Source organism: Solanum stenotomum, chromosome 9, assembly GCF_019186545.1.
Source record: "Solanum stenotomum isolate F172 chromosome 9, ASM1918654v1, whole genome shotgun sequence".
Classification (NCBI taxonomy): domain Eukaryota; kingdom Viridiplantae; phylum Streptophyta; class Magnoliopsida; order Solanales; family Solanaceae; genus Solanum; species Solanum stenotomum.
The window spans coordinates 53,862,731-53,886,450 of NC_064290.1; the positions used below are offsets into that span (position 1 = coordinate 53,862,731).

Genomic DNA, 23,720 nt, shown 5'->3' on the forward strand with positions numbered 1-23,720 from the left:
ACTCTCTTTCCTAATTCTTGACCTTCATACCTACGATCTGAATTCAACCTAAACTTCAGCCTGAAATAATCGGACCGGGTCAAAGAAAATCCGGATCTACCCATTTTCGAGATTCTTGAGATGAGAAATCAGACAGCATATTATAGTGCTGTGTTTTATGGTCCACAAATTACTCATTTAATTGGCTGGTGGCATTGGGAATCAAATAAAATCTTTTTATGTTCCGTCGAAAATAATTACAATCGCTAATTAATATATAAAAGATATACATTAACAATAAAATAAAATTGTGAACAATTGATCTACTAGTTATTTTGATGTACGAGGATATGATCATAGATAAAAGGTTGCGGAGAATATGAATTAGAATAAAAGATTAATAAATAATACTTAGAGTATTGTTTCACTTACTCTTCTGTACTAATAATATCTTATTATTTCAAACATTTAATTTAATTTATATATATTTATTTGATTGTTATGAAAAATAACAGTAAATTTTGACCTAACAAATAAACGTGTTTTGCGTTTGGTTTTTTTTTTTTTTAACTTCAAGTGCTAGAAGAATTATGACTTGTTTTTTTCTTTACTACCAAATGGCTTTAATTTAATGATATTTTATTATTTCAAACCTTTTGATTTACATCATAAAGATGTTTTTAAAAACGTGTTTTTAATGCGACGAAAAGGGAAATATTTTACTTTAAAAAACTTCGAGTAGGTCATAATTTCAACTAGTGATGGTAATCGAAATCTCTTTTGTTGAAAAATTAAAATTATTTATATATATTCTAGTAAACAAATGTTAGGATTAAATCGAGGTTGGTTTATTTGGTTGGTCATACAATAACCTAGAACTATGAAGAAATTCATCCCATTTTTAACTGAGACCACTCAATCGATTTCATCCACTTGAAAATTCGTGTAAAAGTGGCTAATTCAACTTTTTAATAGACTTGTTAGTTCCGCAATATTCCAGTTTCAGAGGCTTGATCAGGATTCGAGGAAGTTCCTTGGCTCTTTTACTTCTTTCGAAGATCATGTCAAATCGAGGCACTTTTTTCTATTTTTCGATTAGATGTGCTCGGCATATGCTAAAGCTAGAGCGTGATGGCAAGAATTGATCGAGACTAAAATTAAAACTATTGAGTTAAATCGAATTTGTATCTCAATTTCTAACTCCACCCCTAATTGTGGAAAGAATAATATTTCAAGAGTTCAAAACACCGTAGAAGTGAAATGAGTAAGAATGACCATTGCATTTTTAGCTATCAAATAAGCAAGTTAAGCTAAATTTAAACGAGATAAAATAAATTGATTTATTAAATAAGTGGGTAGTTGACTAGATCAAAAATTACTTGAGTTGAAACAAGTTAGCCTTAAGTAAATTAAAAGGTGGATCATAACCCCTATCCGTCCAATTCGTACCAAACTTTAATTATTTTATTTATTTTTTAATACTTTTTTTAATATCTAAGAAAATTAACTTTCCTTTATTATTGCTATATATAAAATAATCAAATTTAAAAAATATATTTTTTTTGAAACTATTTGGTAATATTTTGCATGAATCAATTTAGGCTACATATTAATCTAATTTTGAGCTGAGAATGGATTTGACTGAAATAAAATGAATTAATACATGAGTCACGAGTGAGTTAATGACCAAACTAAACTCAGACGATTCAAATAAATTATATTTTAAAAAGCTAATTTTACCACATTTATTCATATATTATAAAGTTTTAGTTTTATCCGTGTCAAATTGAAATAACAATAGTTATAAACAACTAGCTCTCAAATTAAATAATTATTTAAAATAGTGAGAGATATAACAAAAATCATCAAATAAAAAAATGATTCGAGTTATACTAAATCACCTATAGAGTAAACTTTTTAGAGAATTTATTCACAATTTTGTCCATGTGAACTTATTCATATTGTCAATCTTGATTTAGAATTAAAAAATAAGAAGAATTATGATAGATTAATTGTCAATGTAAAACTAATTAATTCATTATGACTCCTGACAAATGTTATTTTGCTAAAATAGGAAGAAAATTTAACAATGTGAATCAGAAGTAAAATGGAAAATTAATAAATGACTAATAAAAATCCCAAGAAAAGCATCAGAAAGAAATGAGAGTAAACAGTAAACTCATAATAACTTGATCAAATTAGTTACAAAATTTCCTTTTAAAGAATCTATAAAAATTGACAAGAAATACATTTAATGTGCATTGTCTAACAAATAGTTCATATGATTCTTATCTTCTAATAAATGATATATATTTATGATTATTATTATTAATAAATCCATATTTATTAAGTTCACAAAAATAATCCTAAAACTATTATTTTTTAATTTAAAAAAATATATCATGTGGCTATATCAAGAATTTAGATAATGTCACGTGACAAAACTTGATAGTTCGTACTAGGTTCCGCTAGTGGCACAAATGAATCAAATATGTCAATGCGATGACATAAATAAGTCCAACTAATAATAGATGGCATAGTTAAGTCATTAATAAAAAATTGATGACATATATAAGATTTTTTTTTCATTATTTGATAAATTTTATGAATAAATTTTGATTATCTCATATATATAGGTACTTTTCTTTCATCGTATATTTTATCTTTCGTGAAGTTAGCATGAAATTTCAAGAGATTGTAAGTTGTTTAAGACACTTTTAGTCTATCTTAATTCATTTTTTGAACATTTTCATTTATCGTTGTTTTAGTTTAATATCTACAGACTTGCATTATTTTGAGAATTTATCCTCAACTTCACTTTTGTAAGCTTACTTATATCACTGGTCCCATGTTTGAATAAAAGAGGAGAATCGTGATTTCTTCTATTGCATATCTTATCTTTTGTGAAATTCGTATAAATTTCAAAAGATTATAAGTTTTTGCAAGATAATTTTAGTCTATTTTATTTTTTTAACATCTTCATTTAATGTGTTTTTTTTAATTTAATATCTATGAACTTACACTATTTTGAGAATTTATTTTCAATTTCATTTTTTTGTAAGCTTACTCACATTACTGATCCCAAATTCAAATAAAAGAGAAGAATCATAATAGTCTAATAGTTATCAACATAAAACTAATCAATTCAGGATAAGTCCAAATACCACATGTAATTTTGCTAAAATAGGAAGAAAAATTAACAAGTGTGAATCAATAGTAAAATGGAAAAATTAATAAATGACGTCGTAAAAATCCCAACAAAATTGTCAGAAAAAATTGGAAAAAAAACAGTAAACTCATAATAACTCAGTTAAATTAGTTACTAATTTTCTTTTTTTAGGAATTTACAAATAAAAGACTAACAAAATAGAAATATATATAATTACTTTTTCCTATCTAGTCCTTGTTCTATACATTTTATCCAATATATATAGCCAGAATTTGTGTATATTATAAAAACCATTGCATATCATATGAAATTTTCTTATCATATTTGAAGAATTAAAGCAACAAGATTTCAAACTTCATCAAAATTCATGAGAATGGCCATTTTAATTCCCTCTTATTTTCTTCTTCTTCACATTTTTATATCAGGTATGTGTCCATTTTTTCAATTTTATCTGATAATTTATTTGTTATATAATATGTCTCAAAATATTTGACATCATTAAACTAGGTAATGATGTTATTTTACACAATTTGTACAACATTTAAGAACTCAAATTCATTCAATTAGTTTTGTTGATTGTAGGGTAGATCTCATTGCAAATATTTATATATATGTACTCAAATTATATTTTATTTATCAAGATTCAAATTTTAATATCATTAAGGAATGTGTTGGAATGAATGTTCGATTCTTCTACTTGTTGGTATCGAGCCCTAGGTGCAAATTCCTAGAAATAGCCCGCTAGCCACTTTTTAGTCATGTCTTTGAGAAATAATCAACTAATTCATGGTAACTTTTTTACTTCATCCTAGGAACTTCATGATGACTCGAACTCATAAGCCATAACCTAAGAACTGAAGATGAATAATACATATCATCTGAGCAACCCCTTCATAATTTTTTTTACCTCACCCTACTCGGGATCAATAGTGTTCTCAAATATCGTACCTTTTTATTTATTAACATTTTTTTTTGTGTAGTTGGCATGGGAGATAGCAACTTGACTCATTTGGAGATGGCAAGAGGAAATTTGACAGAATTGGATGTAGATTACCATTATAGATGTTCTGGAAATTTGGGTCCATGTAACTATGAATATTGTGATGAAGATTGTTGCATTAGAACATGCAATAATTATTATAGTGAACTTAATCCAGAACCAAAATGTACTGACTTTCCTGGATATTATCCATACAAGTTTTGTATTTGCTGGCATGATTGTTATTGAAATAAATATAATATATTTTAATACGAATATATTACATTAATGATCTTATTTGTTCATGCAAATGCACTTGTATCTTCTTTTATTTTTTTCTTGTTTTTTTTGCCTGGTGTTGGATATTTGTATTGGAGTCCGATTGAATTTAAATTTATGATGGAAAGTAATTAAGTGATTTCATATTCAAGGTTCAAATCTGATATCTCTAATAATTAAGGATGAATGAAATAGTTATAATTCCACCACAAGTTTAATTTTTAATGAGAGATTACAATGATCTTATTGTTCATGAAAATGCACTTGCATTTATTTATTTTTCGATCTGATATTCGGTATTTGTATTGGAGTTTGATTGGTTCCAAATTCACGTCGTCGGAAAGTAGGCGACTCCATATCTAAGGCTTAAATTTGAGATCTTTAATTAAAGATGAAGGGATAGTTATCATTTCACCACAAGTCTAATTTTTGTTATTTAATTTTAATAAGATATCACAATGATCTAATTGTTCATGCAATAATGCACTTGTATCTTTTTTTTCCTTCTTTTTTAATTCGATATTCAGTATTCATATTAGAGTCCGATTGAATTTGATTTCATGCTAAAATGTTTCACATATTTGTAGCCTTGTAGGTAATTAAACACTTCTTAACAAAGGCGACTCCATATCAAAGGATCAAATCTGAGATCTCTAATTAAAGATGAATGAGTAGTTATAATTCCATCACAAGTCTTATTGGTAAAATGTATCCTATTTTAATAGTTTTTTAGTCGATATCTGTATTGAGATACTAAATAATCCGAATTCATACCTTTAATAAAAAGCGCTCCCAAACATGATTTATTCCATATAAAGAGAGCTCCATAGAGTAAAATGCTCTTGTATCTATCAAAGAAATGGTATAAGTATAGATACATTGTACAATAATAGTTTTTATTGCTTGGTTTGACTTTATCATAATGTAAAATAACTGATTAGTTTATTAAGATATTTATAATTGATGAGTTTTGTCAAAAAATGGTATAAAAATAATTCAAGAGAATTAAGACAACTTATAATTTCTAATTTATCACCATTTATGCCTTGTAAAATATATTTAAGGTATTAAATTAATGTAATTCCTAATATGAGGAAAACAAAATAGGATATAAATTGGAGTTGAGTATGTAAAGCATAATAATGAGAAAGAGAAATGAGAATGAGTCAAATAAATTTAACGAAACAATATAACAAAATAAAAATATAATTAAAACAGACATTGCAATTAAAATAAAGATACAATCAATAATAACCATCGAAACAAGTTGACACTACTTGCCTGTACTCAATACGTATATTGAATCAAGTAATGTTAATTTAACAATTATAATTCAAAAAAATACTTGTCATTTGACTATAATTATTATATATCATTATAATTAATTCACTTTCCCATTTAGTAGTTCCGATTTGTCAATCATCAAAGCATACAATTATGAGTCAAAAACATGCTTGAAGTATTTTGATTATTTGAGTTTTATTATCAAGTGTGTAAATTTTTGTGACGGTCCAACCCACTAATGATATTGTCCGCTCTGGGATTAGGTCCGCACGGCTTTAAAACGCGTCACTAATTGATAAGGTCTGCTTACTTATATACCCAATATTTTCCCTATATTTTACCGATGTGAGACTTCTTATCTTAAGTTGGGGTGTCACATACAACCCCTCTATGGACTCAGCGTCCTTGCTGAGGTTTGCCCCAGTGCATGAGATTTGCCTAGATTCTGTTGACTCTGACCCACATCAACAAGGCTGATACAACAATGACTCTAATACCATTTGTAACAGCCCAGTCCACTAGTGATATTGTCCGCTCTGAGCCTAGGCCAGTACAGCTAGTAAGACTTACTTACTTATATACCCAACATCTCTTCTGTGTTTTGCCGGTATGAGACTTCTTATAATCTTAAGCTAGGGTGTCACAATTTTCTACCTAAACTATCATTAGACTTTTATCGAAAGACACCTCAACTATCAGTTGTTCACAACAACTAAAATTCATAAAATTTAAACTTTGAATCTCTTCTAACTTAGTCAACTAGATTAATTCATCCTCCTATTTAGATTTCAACTTTAGTTGATCTCCCTAATCTATTTTGTAAACTCTAATCCGCTTGATCTTCCTATCTAGTTAACCTTAAAAGACAAAAAGAAGAAGAGAAACAAACTTGTATGAGTTCTAGTTAACTAAAAACCCTTAGTAGTTAGTAGTTAGCAGTTAGTAGTATAAATTCAATTTGATCCATATTATCTACTTGTTTGAATTTTCATCCCTATATAAAACCTCAAAGACATTTTTATATGAATACATAATATTTAAAATGAATAATTCATGTAAATCATAGATCAATAATTTTCCTCAAGATTCATATATATGGCTATTCTAGTTTGGTCCCCAAGTTTTTGTGCCATTTTTGTTCTCACTCTTGTAACAGGTTAGTTATGTTTCTCTTCTTCCTTTTTTTTTTTCCCCTTTTTGTAGTTGATATGAATTTAATTTTTTTTTATGTTCGACTAGTTAAAATAGTTTATAGGGATAGGACACAAGTACCCCTTTTAGACTATGCCCAAAATCTCATAGACACTCCTTAACTATACTAAGGTCCTATTACCCTTCTGTGCCCATTTTTTTTGTAATTTTGTACACCTTCTTGACTTACGTGACATCCAAACATCTCTCACGCGCCTAAACTGTATGGAGTCACGAAATGTGTTACATATGTCAAAAAGGTGTATATAATCACTTATTTGACAATCAAGAAAATGACTTGTTTTATAGGAGTGAAAACAAGCTTCATTATTAGTAGCATTCCATATATATAAGTTGTTCTATCAGAGACCCCCAAACTTCTTGCCTCACCTAACCGTGTGATGTTTGTTGATGATTGTTACAATGAGATTGGATCAAAATCTTATACATTTATCAATTTTATTTATGCTATATTAATTATATTATATTAATTGTCTCATCTAATAAATTTATCATTTTATATCATGCTGATTTTATATTTTTACCTTTTTTTCCCATTGGTTAGGTGGCATGAAAAAATTATTATTTGTATAGGAGTGAATCATGCCTTCTTTCATATGCGGGCTTAATCTCTTTTTTTTTCTTGAGTCGAACACATAAATATTATTTTCATTAATGATTATTGATAATGAGACTTTCAATTAGAATCTCAAACATCTATCAACTCTGATTATACCATATTAAATTATGTGAATTGTCTCATCTAAAGAATTATTCCGTCATTTTTAAGAAAAAATATTTTTTTCTATCTTGCTTAGGTGGCATAGGAGATACTAACTTGGGTCCAACACAAATGGACAATACTATGAATAATGGAAGACTAAATTCATCAGATAATTTGGATTATGATTATCAATGTTCATCAAATTTGGGACCATGCAATTATACATATTGTAATGAAGCTTGTTGTTATAGGGAATGTAACAATTATTATAGTGGATTTCACCCACATCCAATATGTGAGGATCAGGGACCTAGGTATAAGTATAAATTATGTATTTGTTGGCATGATTGTTAAAAATAATAATAGAGATCTTAATTATATCATATAATAATACTTAACTTGGATATATATTATATGTATATAAATATCCAAGGAATTAAGAATAAAGGATTTGTAATTTTGATGTCTTTTATTTAATTGATTGATGTTGTGTGAATGTTTTATTTTGTATGTTGGACGATTACAAACGTCTTTCATCAAGTAAAGGCTCACAAATCATGATAATGCTTTGAGAATCAATCATAAACCCCTTTGTTTGAATGATTTCTGAGGCTATTAATTTTTTTATATTATATTTTCTTTAAAAAAAAAAAAAAAGTCCAACAACAACACTACTTCCAAAGCTATAAAAAAATTATTTTTATATCTAGCATTTACTAAATGGTGAGAATATGAGAATTTGTTTCCGTGTTTCCCAAAAAGGAATGTCCTCGATTAGAAAACCAGCCAATTTGTCACCATTTATGCCTTGTAAAAAAATATGTTAAGATATTAAATTAATGTACCCTTCGGGTGGCCCAGTGGTTTGGGCTTGAGACTTTCATGTTGGAGGTCTCAAGTTCAAAACCCCTTGCCAGCGAAAGCAAGTGGTTTGCCTTCTGGGTCGAGTTCGTCGCACCAGGCTTGCTTAGTGCGGGTTATCTCTCCTATGTGGTTTGCAAGCTATATTGCATAGGAACAAGGTTTTTACCCTGTGCGCACTCAAAGGATAGCAACTGCGGGTTTCCCTTGTCATCAAAAAAATATATATAAATTGGAGTTAAGTAAAAGAATATGGTAAAAGGTATGAAATAATATGTAAAGCATAATAATGAGAAAGAGAAATGAGATAATGAGTTATATAATTTAAAGAAACAATATAATAAAAATTAAAATTTAAGTAAACGAACGTCACATATAATATAACGTAACAATCAATAATAACCATCCAAACAAATTGTAACTATCTGTGTGTACTCAATGTATATATTAAAACAAGTACTTTTAATTTAACAATTATAATCTAAAAATAATAACACGTGTCATTTGACTATAATTATTATATATCATTTGACTATAATTAGTCCACCTTCCCATTTAATATTTCTCATTTGTCAATCACCAAAAGTCAAAAATATATCTAAAATATTTCGTTTTTTTAATTTATTCACTATTAAGTGTGGAATTTTATTACCTAAACTATCGGTATATATTTATCGAAATACATCTCAATTATCAATTATTTACGACTAAAATTCACAAAATTTAAATTTTGAATCTTCTCTAACTAAGTCAACTATATTAATTCACCCTCTAATCTATTTGGTCAACTCTAATCCACTTGGTCTTCCTAGCTATCTAGTTAACCTTAAAAGAAAAAAAAAAACTTGTAAAGAGTCCTAATAAATTCAATTTGATTCCTATGTAAGGGCAATTTAGTAACTCAACAACATCATTTAATTAAAAGAGAAACAAAATCTAATAAAAACAAATTATAAGCAATGTTAATTAATTCCACATTATCTACTTGCTTGAATTCTCATCCCTATATAAAACCTTCAAAGACATTTTTATATGAATACATAATATTTAAAATGAGGAATTCATGTAAATCATAGATCAATAATTTTCCTCAAGATTAATATATATGGCTATTCTAGTTTGGTACCCAAGTTTTTGTGCCATTTTTGTTCTTACTCTTGTAACAGGTTAGTTATGTTTTTTTTCCCCTTTTAGATTGTGTTTGATATGAATTTAATTTTTTTTAATGTTTGATTAGTTAAAATATTTTTTTTGAGAAAAATCAGTTCTTTGACAATCAAGAAAATGACTTGTTTTGTATCAGTGAAAACAAGTTTTATAATTAGTAGCATTTCATATAAGTTGTGTTAATATCACACGCCCCCAAACTTTTAATTAGAATTGCAAACATCTATCAATTCTGATTATATCATATTAAATTATGCAAACACTCTCATCTACCAATTTTATCTTTAATTTTATTTTTTGTTTTTTTTTTCTCCCTTGGATAGATGGTGTTGGAGATTTATTTGTTTAGGAGTGCATCGCACCCTCTTTCACATACATGCTTGATCTTTTTCTCATTATTTTTTCGCGAGCCAAACATAAAGAAATATTATTTTCATGAAAATCGTTAAATTATGTGAACTATCCTGTCTAAAGATTTTTATTCCATTTTTTTTTTTTCTAATGTTAATTTTTTTTTTTACCTTGCTTAGGTGGCATGGGAGATACCAACTTGGGTCCAACACAAATGGAGAATATTATGAATGGTGGAGATGATTTAGATTATGATTATCAATGTTCAGCAAATTTGGGTCCATGCAATTATGAATATTGCAATGAAGCTTGTTGTATTAAGCAATGTTTTAATTATTACAGTGGACTTCACCCACGTCCAATTTGTGAGGATTGGGGACCTAGGTATAAATATAAATTATGTATTTGTTGGCATGATTGTTATAAAAACTAATAGTCATCTTATATTATATAAATAAACACTTAATTTGGATTTATATTATATATAAATATCCAAGGAATTAAGAATAAAGAACTTGTAATTTTGATGTCATTTATTTAATAATAATAATTGATGTTGTGTGAATATTTTTTTTAATGTATAATTATATATATGTTAGACAATTACAGGCGTCTTTCATCGAGTTAAACCTCTTTGAATGATTTATGTTGCTACTAACTTTTTATATTTATTTTTTTAAAAAAAGGAATCTAACAACACTACTTCCAAAACTATTATAAAAAAATATATATTTTACATTTACTTAAATTGTGAGAATATGAGAATTTTTTCGGTTTTACTGCAAAAAGGAATGTCCTCAATTAAAAAAATCAGTCGATCGAGAAAATCAAGAAATGAAATAATCCTAATAAAAAACAAGTTCATGAGAAAGGGAGAAAGAATTTAGTCAAATCTCTTTATAATAATTACCATTTATATTAACATTATACTATAACAATCATATTTTTATTGAAATGTTTTATCATGTTATATTATGCTATGGTTTTATAACAATTAAAAATTATTGAAATATATATTTTATTCGTTCATTTTTACTTGTCAATTATACTAAATAAATATCTAGTACACTCTAATGCTATTTCATTCTTTATTAAGCGTAGATAACAATTTTAAGATAATTACTTTCAAAATAACTTATTCTCTGATCGAACATACCAAATGTCCGATTCTTACACCTCATAATTCTGATCTCTACTCTCTATGTCTCTTTTATGTTTCCCTTAATTGCTAAATCATCATTTTAACCATATATATCTAAAATATCTCAAAACTTTAGTTTTTAGTACTATAAATATAATTGAAATACTCCATGTTATTATTTGATTGGTTCTTTGATCGATTGGTTTATTTTTTTTAAAAATGACTAGTGTTTTGATCAAGCTCCTTGAAATAATTTTTATTTTTAAATAATCGATCAAATATGATTCGTTATACTAAAAATATTTTTATTGAATATTTAAAAGATCAAAGTTATTTTTTTTTTGCACAAAAAAAAATCGAGAGTGATTAATTTTTATGACAACAACCACTTGTTCAGTATAGTCTTACAAATTGAACTTTGAAAAGGGTAAAATGCATATAAATCTTACTTATATTTTATGGAGGTAGAAAAGTTATTTTTGAGAGAGCCTTAATAATCGATATTACGCGTAGCAAAGCTAATAAAAAAGAAAAATTACAAAATTAAAGAGGAAATATTGAATCACAAGGAAAGCATTACAAGAGCATCCAAAGAAAAAGAACAATAACAATAATCAAATAACACGATAACTGAAGCACATAAAACAACATAGATAAAAAGATGAAGAAATTACGAGAATAATGTTGCTACTATTACTCGAGATCAAACCAATTAAGTCAAACTATTCTTCCGTGAATCCAACAATTATTCAGTAGATTTTCGCCATATTTTTAATAATATTTTTCTAATAGTCATTATTAATTTTAAAATTCATATTTGCTCTACTTTAATAAACTTAAAGAAACTAAAAATGTTCAAGTACTATATTTAAAGGACCAAAATACACATAAATAAACAATTATGTAAAAAGGAAAAGTTCAAAGACAAATAAAATAAAAACAAAATTATCACTCTAAAATACCTTTACCTTCTTTCTTCCTCTTAATTCATTTTTCACACACACAAACACACTCACTGTGTGTTCATCGGAATCCGCCATGGATGACGAAAACGAGAGCTCCAAATCAGCTGCACTCAAAAATTCAAATCTAGAAGAAGACAAAATCGAAAATTCCTTCGTACACAACGATGACGACGGAGTAACTGGTGGTAGCAGTGGAGCTGAGAGTTTACGAGAATCAAAGACGGAAGCGTTAATTTCAGAAACCCTAGCTCATCCTAATGTAGAATCATCCTTACAAATTGAAATTGATAGCCAATCCGAATTCGATTCAGAGTTCTCTCCCTCTTACCAACTTTCTGGTACTATTCAATGCTGTTTAATTAGTTGTATCGCCTTTTTTGTTTTGAGAAAATTGGGTATGTTCATTAGCTCATGTTTCTATACATTTGAACCGTTTTTTTTATAATCGTGGTGTACCGGACTCCACTAATTCCACGAGATATCTGTTATCTTCCACTAGCGTATTAGGTAATTTGGTGCACCAATGATAGATTATATGAGAAAAAAATACAATTTATGTGACATGATTTCGTTTTTTAGTTAGTTCCAAAGAAAACGACACATTTTTATTATTTAGTAATAATTTAAGGTTAATATCTATTTTCACCCTTAGTGAGTGTTTCCAAAGTCTTTCTTTTCTAAATTTCGTGTTAACTATCAAGTCTAATAGCATTGCATAAATTGGGATGAAGGAAGTAGTAGTATTTTGTCTATGTTGGGAATTGAACCTGTGATCTTAGGATGCTTAACATCTTCATTGACTACTAGGCCACGCACTTGGTGCTATACATTTGTATTTTATTTCCTGTTTTATGCGTATATAAGCGTAGAATGTAGAATTAATGGTCAAAAGCACAGCTGAAGTATTACATTTTTGGGAGTTTCCTACTTGGTCATGAGTTGTATATGCATGCTTAATTGTCTACGAAAATTCTGTAATTATTGTGTTGAATAATTGACAGAAGTACCAGTGGAATATGAACTTCCCTCGTTTGGTTTCTCGAAAAAAATCAAGGTATGCAATTTCTTTCTTTTGACTTGATAGTTAATTTTGATAGGATAGTTTATCTATTTTGAGATGTAGGAGAAGTTTGAGTGGATTTGATGTGGTAGCATATTCTTATTATATCGTAGAGGTAAGGTCTGCGTACGCACTACTCTCCCTAAACCCACTTATGGGATTACAGTGGTTATGTTGTTGTAGTTGTATTTTAATATTTTAGTTTTTCAATTATCTTGTTATAATAATCATAGGTGTCAATGTATCTGAATAGTACTTACTCAACAAAGATAAAAGTAGTGTATTTGAATGGTAGCACAAAGATACTGAGGTAATTCACGATAGGGGTGGACAACATGCACAATTAGAAAATTCAAGGTGATTGCTCTGTCACTATTTGGAGTTTTTGACCCGAGAGCTTGCTTCTTTTGTTTAGTAGATATGTACAAGGTTGATTAGGATATGGAAGTTAGATTCCGCTAAAGCTGAAACTTAAGTGTCAGTATTAATCGAGCCAAAAATTTCTGCAATATAAATCACTGAGATTTCTTGAGTTAATGTGGTAAACAGGGTGCATGATCATCGGTTCTACAAGATCCTATGCACATTCCATGTTGCATATACAAAGTTATTCTGAAGATTTATAAGTTCTCGTTTATCCTCATTTGCGTTTTATGAAGCATGCGGCAAAGTAGTTTTTCCTTAAAAGATCAAGTTAGGTAGGAGTTAAAAATGGAGTAGAGTGACCTCGTCCACCTTCTTATTCATGATGGTTGATAGTGGGAAGCGTTAGTAGGTGATGGGAAGTCAGTAGGAATACGTTGAGCTGATGTGTGGCAGGAGCTTGGGATATCACATATACGGTGATGGGTATTGTAACTGTAAAGTTAGACGTTTTCTCTGAGAGAGCTATATAAGCGTCAGAATGTAAATGTAGTAACCCCATTATATTTATGAAGCCTCTAAGACATACCGAAAGGATTAAATGCACGAGATAAGAGAACTCGGAGATGATGGCCTAGGCTCGAACTTGTGACTTAACACACAAGTCCCTCAATCTATGCCAAGTGAGTTAAACCCCCCTGGGGGGGGGGGGGACTACATCATTACTATATCAGTGTGAATTCATTTAGCTAATTCGAATTTATTTGGGATTGAGGCATAGTTGTTTTGTGCATTAGATTTTGTTTCCTAAATGAGCAATGAAGTGGGTGCAAACCTTGGAGACCACGCTTAAAATACCAACAGAGACAAAAAAAACACTAGGTGTCTTCCCATCTGTCTGAGCCTTAGGGTTATAGTTACCCGGTACTCGTGTTGGTGGAAAGTACTCAAGTAGCAGGTACCCCGTGAGGAATCATCATGATCCTTTGGTTTTGGATAAATTGAAAGCAAATGTAAGAAACCTTAACAAGTGTCATATGGTGACCATCACATGGCCACTCTAATTCATAATATCTCATATTGCAACATTATTTTTGACGTGATGCTATAAATAATTAATAGTCAAATTATGTTTGTAGGTTAATACATTACGTTTTCCAGAGTATCTGGTTTCGGCTTTTCTGTTTATAATAATGTTATACTTTTTACTAAAAAAGTTAATTCAGACAATTGCTGGAACTGGATATGTATATTTGTGGGATGGGTTGACAACAAATGAGTCATTTCATGTTGTATGCAGGATAGAATTAGTGTTACAAAGCCTGGAACTTTGAATGCTCAAACACGAACAGAACATCAGCGACGTGTGCCTGATGCCACATCCTCATTGGAGCTGTCCTCTGTATCCGTTGCACAGTCCATTTCATCAGTGCCAAGCGCAACTCTAGCAGAAAGACGATCATCAGCAGCAGTAAATTGTAGCACAGGAGAAGTGGTTAAGCAGAGTTCCAACACCCAGGTTCTACCTCTTATACCAGTTCTAAAGACACCAACTCGCGATGGGTACAATTGGCGGAAGTATGGTCAAAAGCAAGTTAAAAGTCCTCAAGGTTCTCGGAGTTATTACCGATGCACTCATTCTGAGTGTTGTGCCAAGAAGATTGAGTGCTCTGATCACACTAATCGTGCTATGGAGATTATTTATAGAAGTCAACACAATCATGATCCACCCCCAATAGTAAATAGCTCAAGGGAAAGCAAGTCTGCAGTATTGTCTTCACCTACCAATGGCAAAAGTATAATAGCTCATCCAAGTAGAAATTCTAGTGAGACCGTAGTATCCTCCTTAAAAGAAAATTTGCAAGAAAGTTTACCAATTGCTGAGACAGCAAATCAGGATTCCGGTGGGTCTGACACTGACACTGACACTGAAATCACTATTAAAGAGGAGCATAGTGACGAGCCTGGACAAAAGAAGAGGCAAGTTCTCTCTTGTATTCAATTTTAGTTATTTCATTTTTCTGCTTTTCATCTTACATATGTTCAAAACCATATGATTTATCTCAGTTCTCACCTATGATTTCCAGGTCGAGGAAAAGTGATGCAAATTGTTCTGAATCTGTTTCTAAACCTGGAAAGAAACCCAAACTTGTGGTGCATGCTGCTTGTGATGTAGGAATCTCAAGTGATGGCTACAGATGGCGAAAGTATGGACAAAAAATGGTGAAGGGAAATCCCCATCCAAGGTACTGTATTATTTTATGCCGTACACTTGATAAATCATTTGATTGCTCCGCCTGCCTTACGCTGAAATTCTAAGAGCTGGAAGGGAGTGATGCCACATTAAACACATTTCTTGAATCATACTGGAGTTTTTTCTATTTTCTCTGCTTTGTTTCCTTTTGTTTGGATTGTGCTGATGGATGAGAGTTCTATTCTTCAAGCACCCTATTCTGCTCTGTTAAACTAAGTTGCTCGGACTCTTCAAAAATGTCGATGGGTGCATGAGGGATACTCCAAAAGTAGTGCATTTTCAGAAAATCCAGCATGGGTGCGGCAACATTTTTGGAGACTCCGAGCAACATAGTTGTTAAATGCTATGGATGAGAGTGTCATTCATCTTTACACCCTATTCTGTTCTGTTAAGACTTAGGTATTCTTCAGGTAAATAATTCCTGCTAGTTTTCCGTTTCAAGTTAAAATTTCTTTTGATTCAACATCAATATGTATGGTCCTATGTAAATTCCCCTCGGGAAATCTTAGTAGCTTAGTTGGTTGACTATCTGAACTTTCACCTTGTTGGTGAGGGTCCGATTCCAACCTTGTAATCCCCTCCACCATTTTCCCTTCCCCTATCCCCAATTTTTGGAAATAAAAAAGAAAGAATGGTCCTATGTAAAAGGTTATGGACATGCCAAGCCTTGAGGCAAACAAAGAAAACAACTTGTGAAACGGCATATTCTAGCTTGGTAACGTTCTCTTCCGAGCAGACAATTAAGTAGGTTGTACTTTCATTCATATGTAAACCGATTTCTATATGTAGGTTTATTCCAATATTTACATATTGACAACTGTTCTCACATATTACTTGTTTTTATCTACTTTACGTTTTAAGTCATATCTTGGTCAAAAGTATACTTCATTTTGCTTCTTTCGTTCTCCTGTTCTGTCCTGAGTTGTTTCCTGGATGACCTTTAGGAACTACTATCGCTGTACATCAGCTGGATGTCCTGTTCGAAAGCACATTGAGAGGGTTGTAGATACCACAAGTGCTTTAACAATAACATACAAGGGAGTACACAATCATGACATGCCCGTACCCAAAAAACGTCATGGTCCACCAAGTGCACCTCTTATTGCTGCTACTGCCCCTGCTTCCGTAACCAATATGCATTCTAAGAAACCTGAACCGCTACAACATCAAAAATCGACCACACAATGGTCCGTGGATAAAGAAGGTGTGTTGACAGGTGAGAAATTGGATGTTGGAGGAGAAAAAGCAATGGAATCGGCTCGAACACTGTTGAGTATTGGATTTGAAATAAAGCCTTGCTAAAATTGTTTAGTTGCTTTGATTTATTTTTTCTTGCATTTATTTAGTTTTCCTCCATAGGGCTTTCTTGTAGAAATTTAGAAGAGTGTACCTTTTTTCTATAGTCCTCCAATATATAGATAGTCTATACTCAGTTATGTACATTATTGTGGATCAAAAATAAGTAACATAGAACTTAGAGTAACATATTGTGATGTTTGTCCATTTGCATCTGTTTCTTCTATTTATTAGTAAGTTTTAGGAGAACTTAGGTTGGACATGAATCAATTTAGCATATAAATTGTTCCTTTTTTTTAGTATGCTTTCTTTAGTATTTTGTTGGCTTTTTCAGTCTTTATTCGAACTACTTTGTAATGTTTTTACTTTAAGTCATGGGTCTATCAGGTCTACCTTCGTACTGCTGGAACCAAAAACCCTTGACGTGCACCTAACTCACACTTCTCACATGCTGAGTCCTTACCACTTGAACCAAGACCCTCGAGGTGACTACCTTTAGAGAGTTGGGACCTTTCTAGAACAATAACAGCATACCCAGTGTAATCCCACGGGTGGTGAGAATGTCTTACTTTCTGATTCAGGAAAATGTTTAAGATGGTAGCTTTTGAAGTTGTAACAATAAGACTACACACTACATACAACAAAAATTACCACTAATTCACTCAATTTTGATCTTGTACTAACAATAATCTACAAACCTAAGAATCTATGGTGCATAGAAATCGTCCTCGTCTGCTACTAATCTGAGTGAGGTTAGACGATAACGAGATGATATAAGTGAATTGGCTCGTTAAAATGCTCAACGATACGATCACACCAAATGAGAAACTCAGGTCAATGATTGATCTACACATTTAGATCCTTCTGTTTTCCTTCAGCAGCTGCTAAACAGACCTGAAATCTGAAGCAGATGATCATTTGTTATACCAGCAACTGCATGAAGGAATAGACAACAGTGGGTTTCAAACCTCTCCGAACTAGGTCCTTACTAATAACGTCCGATTTTGAGGTCTTTACCGGAACTTGATGAGGATATCGGAATCTGCCAACTATGGGATCGGAATAAAATGGAACTGAATTAAGGTCTTTACCGAAACTTCAAAGTACAACATATTAGTATCGGAATAAAATGGAACTGAATTGAGTCAATGTATATTGTAAATTGATATAGATATACCCAAATAAGGAAAGGATGAAATGAGGGGGGAAAGAGTGAAATTAGGGCTTTAAGTCGTCTATGTGGAGGTGGAGTGTGTTTGGCGTGCACATGTGGAGTCCATGTGGCATTTTAGCACACACAATGTGGATGTTTTTGTTAAACAAAAGGGCAAGTGTGGTCCAATAGTTAGACGGAAAGGGCATTTTTTAGTCGAAATATAGTTTAAGGGTATATATAAGCTATTTCGAATAGTTTAAGGATAGTTTTGACCCATTTCCGTAGTCGTCTATGTGGAGGTGGGGTATGTTTGGCATGCACATGTGGCATCTAACACACACATGGATACTTCCGTTAACTAGAAGGGAGAATCAGCTGTGATATTAATGAATATCATTTACGATTAGTGTGATAAAGCTGATGTTGAGGTGAAATATATTAGATCAAAATCGACTAAACAATGAGTCATAACTCAATCCGCAAAGCTTTAGCAAAGCAATCAACTTTAGAAGTTGGCTTAGACAGAGAACACAAAAGGTGATAAAGGAACTCATATGAAGCAACTAAATGAGGGAAAATACAAAACATCCATTTGATTGCGATCGATGAATCCAGAAAACATGTTGTGTTCGTTCAATAAAAGAACAGAAAATACACGAGATTTAACAAGACGCGGATGGATCCTTCTTCATATCAACTCTTTTGTGACATATCATTGACAAACTCATCATAAGATCCGAAAATTGCATCTGCAGATGTTAACGGATTACAAGTTAATGACATTACATAAGTTAAGATGATACGATACAAATGGAGGGAAAGAAAATAAAGTAACAAGGGATTGTTCTGCTCATGGATTAACAAGGAAAGATAAACATACCCAAGCAGGCCGCGACCCTGCCACACTCGTGGTGTCACTTGTACATTAGTCATAGCACCTTGCCTCAGAACTGTCATGGTAACTGCCCAACCCTGGTTCGACTGTGCTTCAGCAGCAAGTCGTTGTAACAGATTCTCACCCGACTGGACATTCCCAAATCTCGCAACCTGATCTCCAAGTTGTAAACCGTCCTCTGCAGCTGGAGATGCCTCGGTTATTTCATCAATCACCGCAAAGGGTCTGCTGAAAACTACATCTATGTCCATGGCGGCACTTGTAGCAGCTGTCACAGAGTAATTGCCCGGAAATGATGAGGAACCAATATTGACAGCAGATCCTTGAACACCTAAACCAGCAGCAGCATCTTAGAAGAAAGAAAAAGGATATATTGTCAGGACCTCCCACAAGAAAATGCTCCATTAACTGTACACTCGCTATGTTTCACTTTATACGAAGGTGTTTGATTCTATGGCTATACGTGCATTTTATTAAGAGTAAATTTTCAAGCTAAAGAGTTCTCAAATATAGAAAAATGACATTCTTTTTAAAGAGACTAAAAGGGAAAAAGTGAAACATACCATGAAACTGATGGAGTAGCAATTTTCAGTGAACTTTAGAATAGCTTATACCAATATGAGACAAGATCAATATCCTACATCAACTACAACTTCAACTTCTAGAAAATGGTTCAACGTACCATTACCCTTATGTGTAGTGATGCACATGAATGTTTAAGTAAGAATTCGGAAGTAGTATAACTAGAGCAACTAATACCCTTAACCTATTGAATTTGTCTGAAAAAAGCCTTCTTCCCCCTATTAGATCAAAAATACCCTCATTGATATTTCTTGGCTTAAAAATGCCGTAACCTATTGAATTTGGCTAAAAATGTATCCTCCTTCCATCTATTGGACCAAAAATGCTCAACATTATTTTTGGTTCAATAGGTGAGAGGAGGGTATTTTTTAGCCAAATTCAATAAGTTAAGAGGCATTTTAATTGATAGGGTAATTTTTTTTAGACAAATTCAATAGGTAAGGGATATTTTTGGCCCTTCTCTGAAAACCAAAAGCAGGATGGAATGAGAATTTACAAGCAAAAACAGGAGTTGATGCAGAAGCACACACAGAAGATATGATATTTCAGTCGGATAAGCAAAGATGATGGTTAAGCATGAAACTTGTAAATCAGCTGGTTGATCAGCACATGTACCAACGAAGTCAGCTCTACTATAGCCAACTGATGCATAAGGAAAAGTATTACTATTACTCATGCACCTGTCCCTCCCACTTGGGGATAAAAATATACCGACCTTCTCAGACAAAGCTATGAATCCTTTTAAGTAGCACAGTATGAGAATGTTCTTATCAAAAAGTTATTTGATGTGATCCACCAATGTCACGTACCTGAATCTTTGACAGAAGGTGTAGAAGCAAGCCGTGCCGAATGCAGAACTTGAATATTTTGGTCTATTTTTTCTGTTATAATCTTGTGATCATTACGTAGCTCTGCAGTGTGGAAACACAATGCGGTTTTAGAGAAGAGCAGATATAATGTACTATATTGCTGCTGAAATATGAGTAGTTCTAGAAACAATAACAACAAAGTATACAACATTACAGAATACAGATGGTGAATTTCTGATGTTGCAGCAATCGATGTGTAAAACATGGCATGCTCCAGAACAATAACTATTAAAAACAAACAGCATCAATTCTTCCTCAATCTCTACATTAGATGATATATATATAGATAACAAATAAATACCTAACGTTCAGTTAGAAAACTCAAATGCTAATTTTAGGTACCTGCAAAACACCTACAACTTCCAGGTACAAAAGAATTTCCCTTTACTTTACGTGTTCACAAAATTACCTGACTCGTCAACTCAGTATGAAAAATGTCTCTTTCCCCAGTTAAAAGCCAAGAATCTTAGCGCCTTATTTCTGAATATCAACGTGTTCATTTCTTTACTTCCTCACAGTAAGAAAGTATGTATAGGAGGCACACAACCAAGAGTTTGGACCATAAAACTGAGAGTTTACAACTTAAGTTTAAACAATACTTCCTGCACCCAAGGTTGTGGACTAGAGGTCAATGAGGTGGTATGATAATCATAGGAGACAAAGGTTTGGATGGCAGATTTACCAGATACCTGTGCTGGTCAAAGGTAGAAGGTACCCAGTGGCCAGTGGAATAGTCCGGGTTCATTCAAGCTGGCCCGAGTCACCACAACTAAATTCTACTTCCTCAAAACATACTACAAGGATATCATTCAAAACTTCGACTAAGTTATGACATCAAACTCAAGTCCTAGGCAACTTCACTGACAAAACCTTTGGCCAAAAAACACAGCCAGATTTTTGTAAAATTACAAACCCAGGCAAGTCCAAAATGCAAAAACAACTAATAAAACAGGCGTTTATAAGCATACCAGCAAGCCTACGCCGGTCACCACGCACAGTTGGAATATCAATATCAGTTCTTGGAAACCCCTGCAATTACATTCAAGATTCAGTCTTTACGATCAAAAGACACATCAGTTCACAAACCCAAAAGAAAAATAAACAAGGATCAACCACTCAAATGAAAAAATCTTAATCAAAACAGTTCCTTTTTTTTTTATGACAAAAATAATAATAATAATAATAATTCAAGATAAATAAAATAGACATAAGAGCACCGAACCAGCCCGATGCACGAAACATCAGGCTTTTACACAAGGCTTGGAGAAGGACCAACCACACCCCAAGGAGAGTAAATTGGGCAATCTACCCATATCATTACATCAGTTAGACCGACTACACAACTCGAACCCGTAACCTATAAGTCACACGGAGAATNAGACATAAGAGCACCGAACCACCCAATGCACAAAACATCAGGCTTTTACACGAGGCTTGGAGAAGGACCAACCACACCCCAAGGGGAGTAAATTGGGCAATCTACCCATATCATTACATCAGTTAGACCGACTACACAACTCGAACCCGTAACCTATAAGTCACACGGAGAATCCCACGTTCACAGAGGGTTTCAGGGTATGGCCAGCCAACCCTGGGGGGGGGGGGGTAATGTAGAAATCCTGCCCATACGCTTGCATAAGTTGGCTGACTCGAATGCTCGAATCATTAACCTATAGGTCACATGGAAACATCTTTCTCATTGTTCATGGCTACCCCTGAACATGAGAGCACCAGGAGCAGACGGATGCACGAAGCATCAGGCTTTAGCATGGGGTTCAGAGAAGGACCAGCCACACCTCAAGGGGCGTAAACTAAGCAGTCTACCCACATCCTTGCATCTGTTAAATCGACTACACAGCTCAAACCCGTAACGTATAGGTCACATTGAGACAACTTTACAGTTGATCCTTGACTCCTCTTCAACATCAGTTAGACTGACTACACAACACGAAGCATCTCGAATTCACGGGGGTTTCAGGGAAGGACCAGCCACACCCCAAGGGAAGTAATATAGTAAGTCTAACCATACGCTTACATAAGTTGTCTAACTCCCCAGCTCGAACCCGTAACATATATGTCACAAGGAGACAACTTTACAGTTACAGTTGATCCAAGCCTCCCCTTTAACATCAATTAGACTGACTACACAGCACGAAGCATCCCACATCTACAGGAGGTTCCGGGAACAACCAACCACACCCCAAGGGGAGTAATGTAGTCAGTCTACTCATACACTTGCATAATTTAGCTATCTCCACAGCTCAAACCCATAACCTATACATCACACAAATACAACTTTATCATTGCTCTATGCTCCCACTTAACACAAGAACACTCAGGAGCAGCCCGATGCACACAGCATCCCATGTTCACACAGGATACAAGAAAGGGCCAACAACACCTCAACAGGTGTTATGTCTACCATTTACCCCACCACTCGAACCCATAACCTATACGACACACAGAGACAACTTTATCGTTCCTCCATAACTACCCCATCAACATAAAAGTACTCTAAAATCCAAAAAATTAAACACAAAATCTAAAATCACATAAAAAAAAACACCCAGAAAACAAAAAAGTAAAAGAATCACCTCAGAATCAACAAGGTTTCCTGAAAGTCCAGGGCCACCAGGTTGGCAAAGGCGCTGAATAATAACGTCCATTTCAGTTTCAGTATTGGTTCTTTCATCCATTAACTTCATAGTTTCTGCTTTCAAATTTGTACCCACCATCTTTTTTTTCAAATCCTGTAATCTGGGATTTGCTCAAAATTTGATTTTTCTCAAATTTTCTTCACAAATTCAACTAGGGTTTATGCTGAAAAAAAAGTTGAATACTTAATGGCAATGGAATCGAATTGGTGAGGGTGAAGGAAGAATAAATTGCATAAAGGTCCTTCATTGTTTCAAAAAATACAATTTAGTCCAGACATAAATTTTATTTTTTTGGTTTCCCTATCCCGGGACCTGCAATGGAGCGCAACTATTCCAGATTAATGCTGCATCGAACCCTTGGGAAAAAAATGCTCCCTACCAAGAATTTTTCATACTCAAGACTCGACATACATAAATCTTATCAGTACGTGTTGTGTGCATCTTGCTTGAAAATGTTATATGGTTTTTTTAAAAAAAAATCTTTTATGATGGTGATGT

At 32.5% G+C, this 23,720-nt stretch overlaps 2 protein-coding genes across 3 annotated transcripts; one reads left to right on the forward strand and one right to left on the reverse strand.

Moving 5' to 3' along the window:
- Positions 1–12,073: 12,073 nt before the first annotated feature.
- LOC125876827 (probable WRKY transcription factor 32) lies at positions 12,074–17,252 on the forward strand. Its single transcript, XM_049558084.1, has 5 exons — positions 12,074–12,428; positions 13,092–13,144; positions 14,814–15,493; positions 15,601–15,759; positions 16,712–17,252. The coding sequence occupies exons 1-5, from the start codon at positions 12,164–12,166 to the stop codon at positions 17,067–17,069; spliced, it is 1,515 nt and encodes a 504-aa protein (XP_049414041.1). The 5' UTR covers positions 12,074–12,163; the 3' UTR covers positions 17,070–17,252.
- A 1,508-nt stretch (positions 17,253–18,760) lies between these two features.
- LOC125876831 (uncharacterized) lies at positions 18,761–23,392 on the reverse strand. Of its 2 annotated transcripts, none has more exons than XM_049558089.1 (5): positions 23,160–23,392; positions 21,534–21,594; positions 20,506–20,607; positions 19,100–19,445; positions 18,761–18,968 (listed from the first exon to the last, which is right to left on the reverse strand). In XM_049558089.1, exons 1-5 carry the CDS (start codon positions 23,298–23,300, stop codon positions 18,947–18,949), a joined length of 672 nt encoding a protein of 223 aa, XP_049414046.1. In that variant the 5' UTR covers positions 23,301–23,392; the 3' UTR covers positions 18,761–18,946. The 2 variants fall into 2 exon arrangements, with proteins under 2 accessions (XP_049414046.1, XP_049414045.1); XM_049558088.1 differs by having other exon boundaries at positions 19,100–19,463.
- Positions 23,393–23,720: the final 328 nt, after the last annotated feature.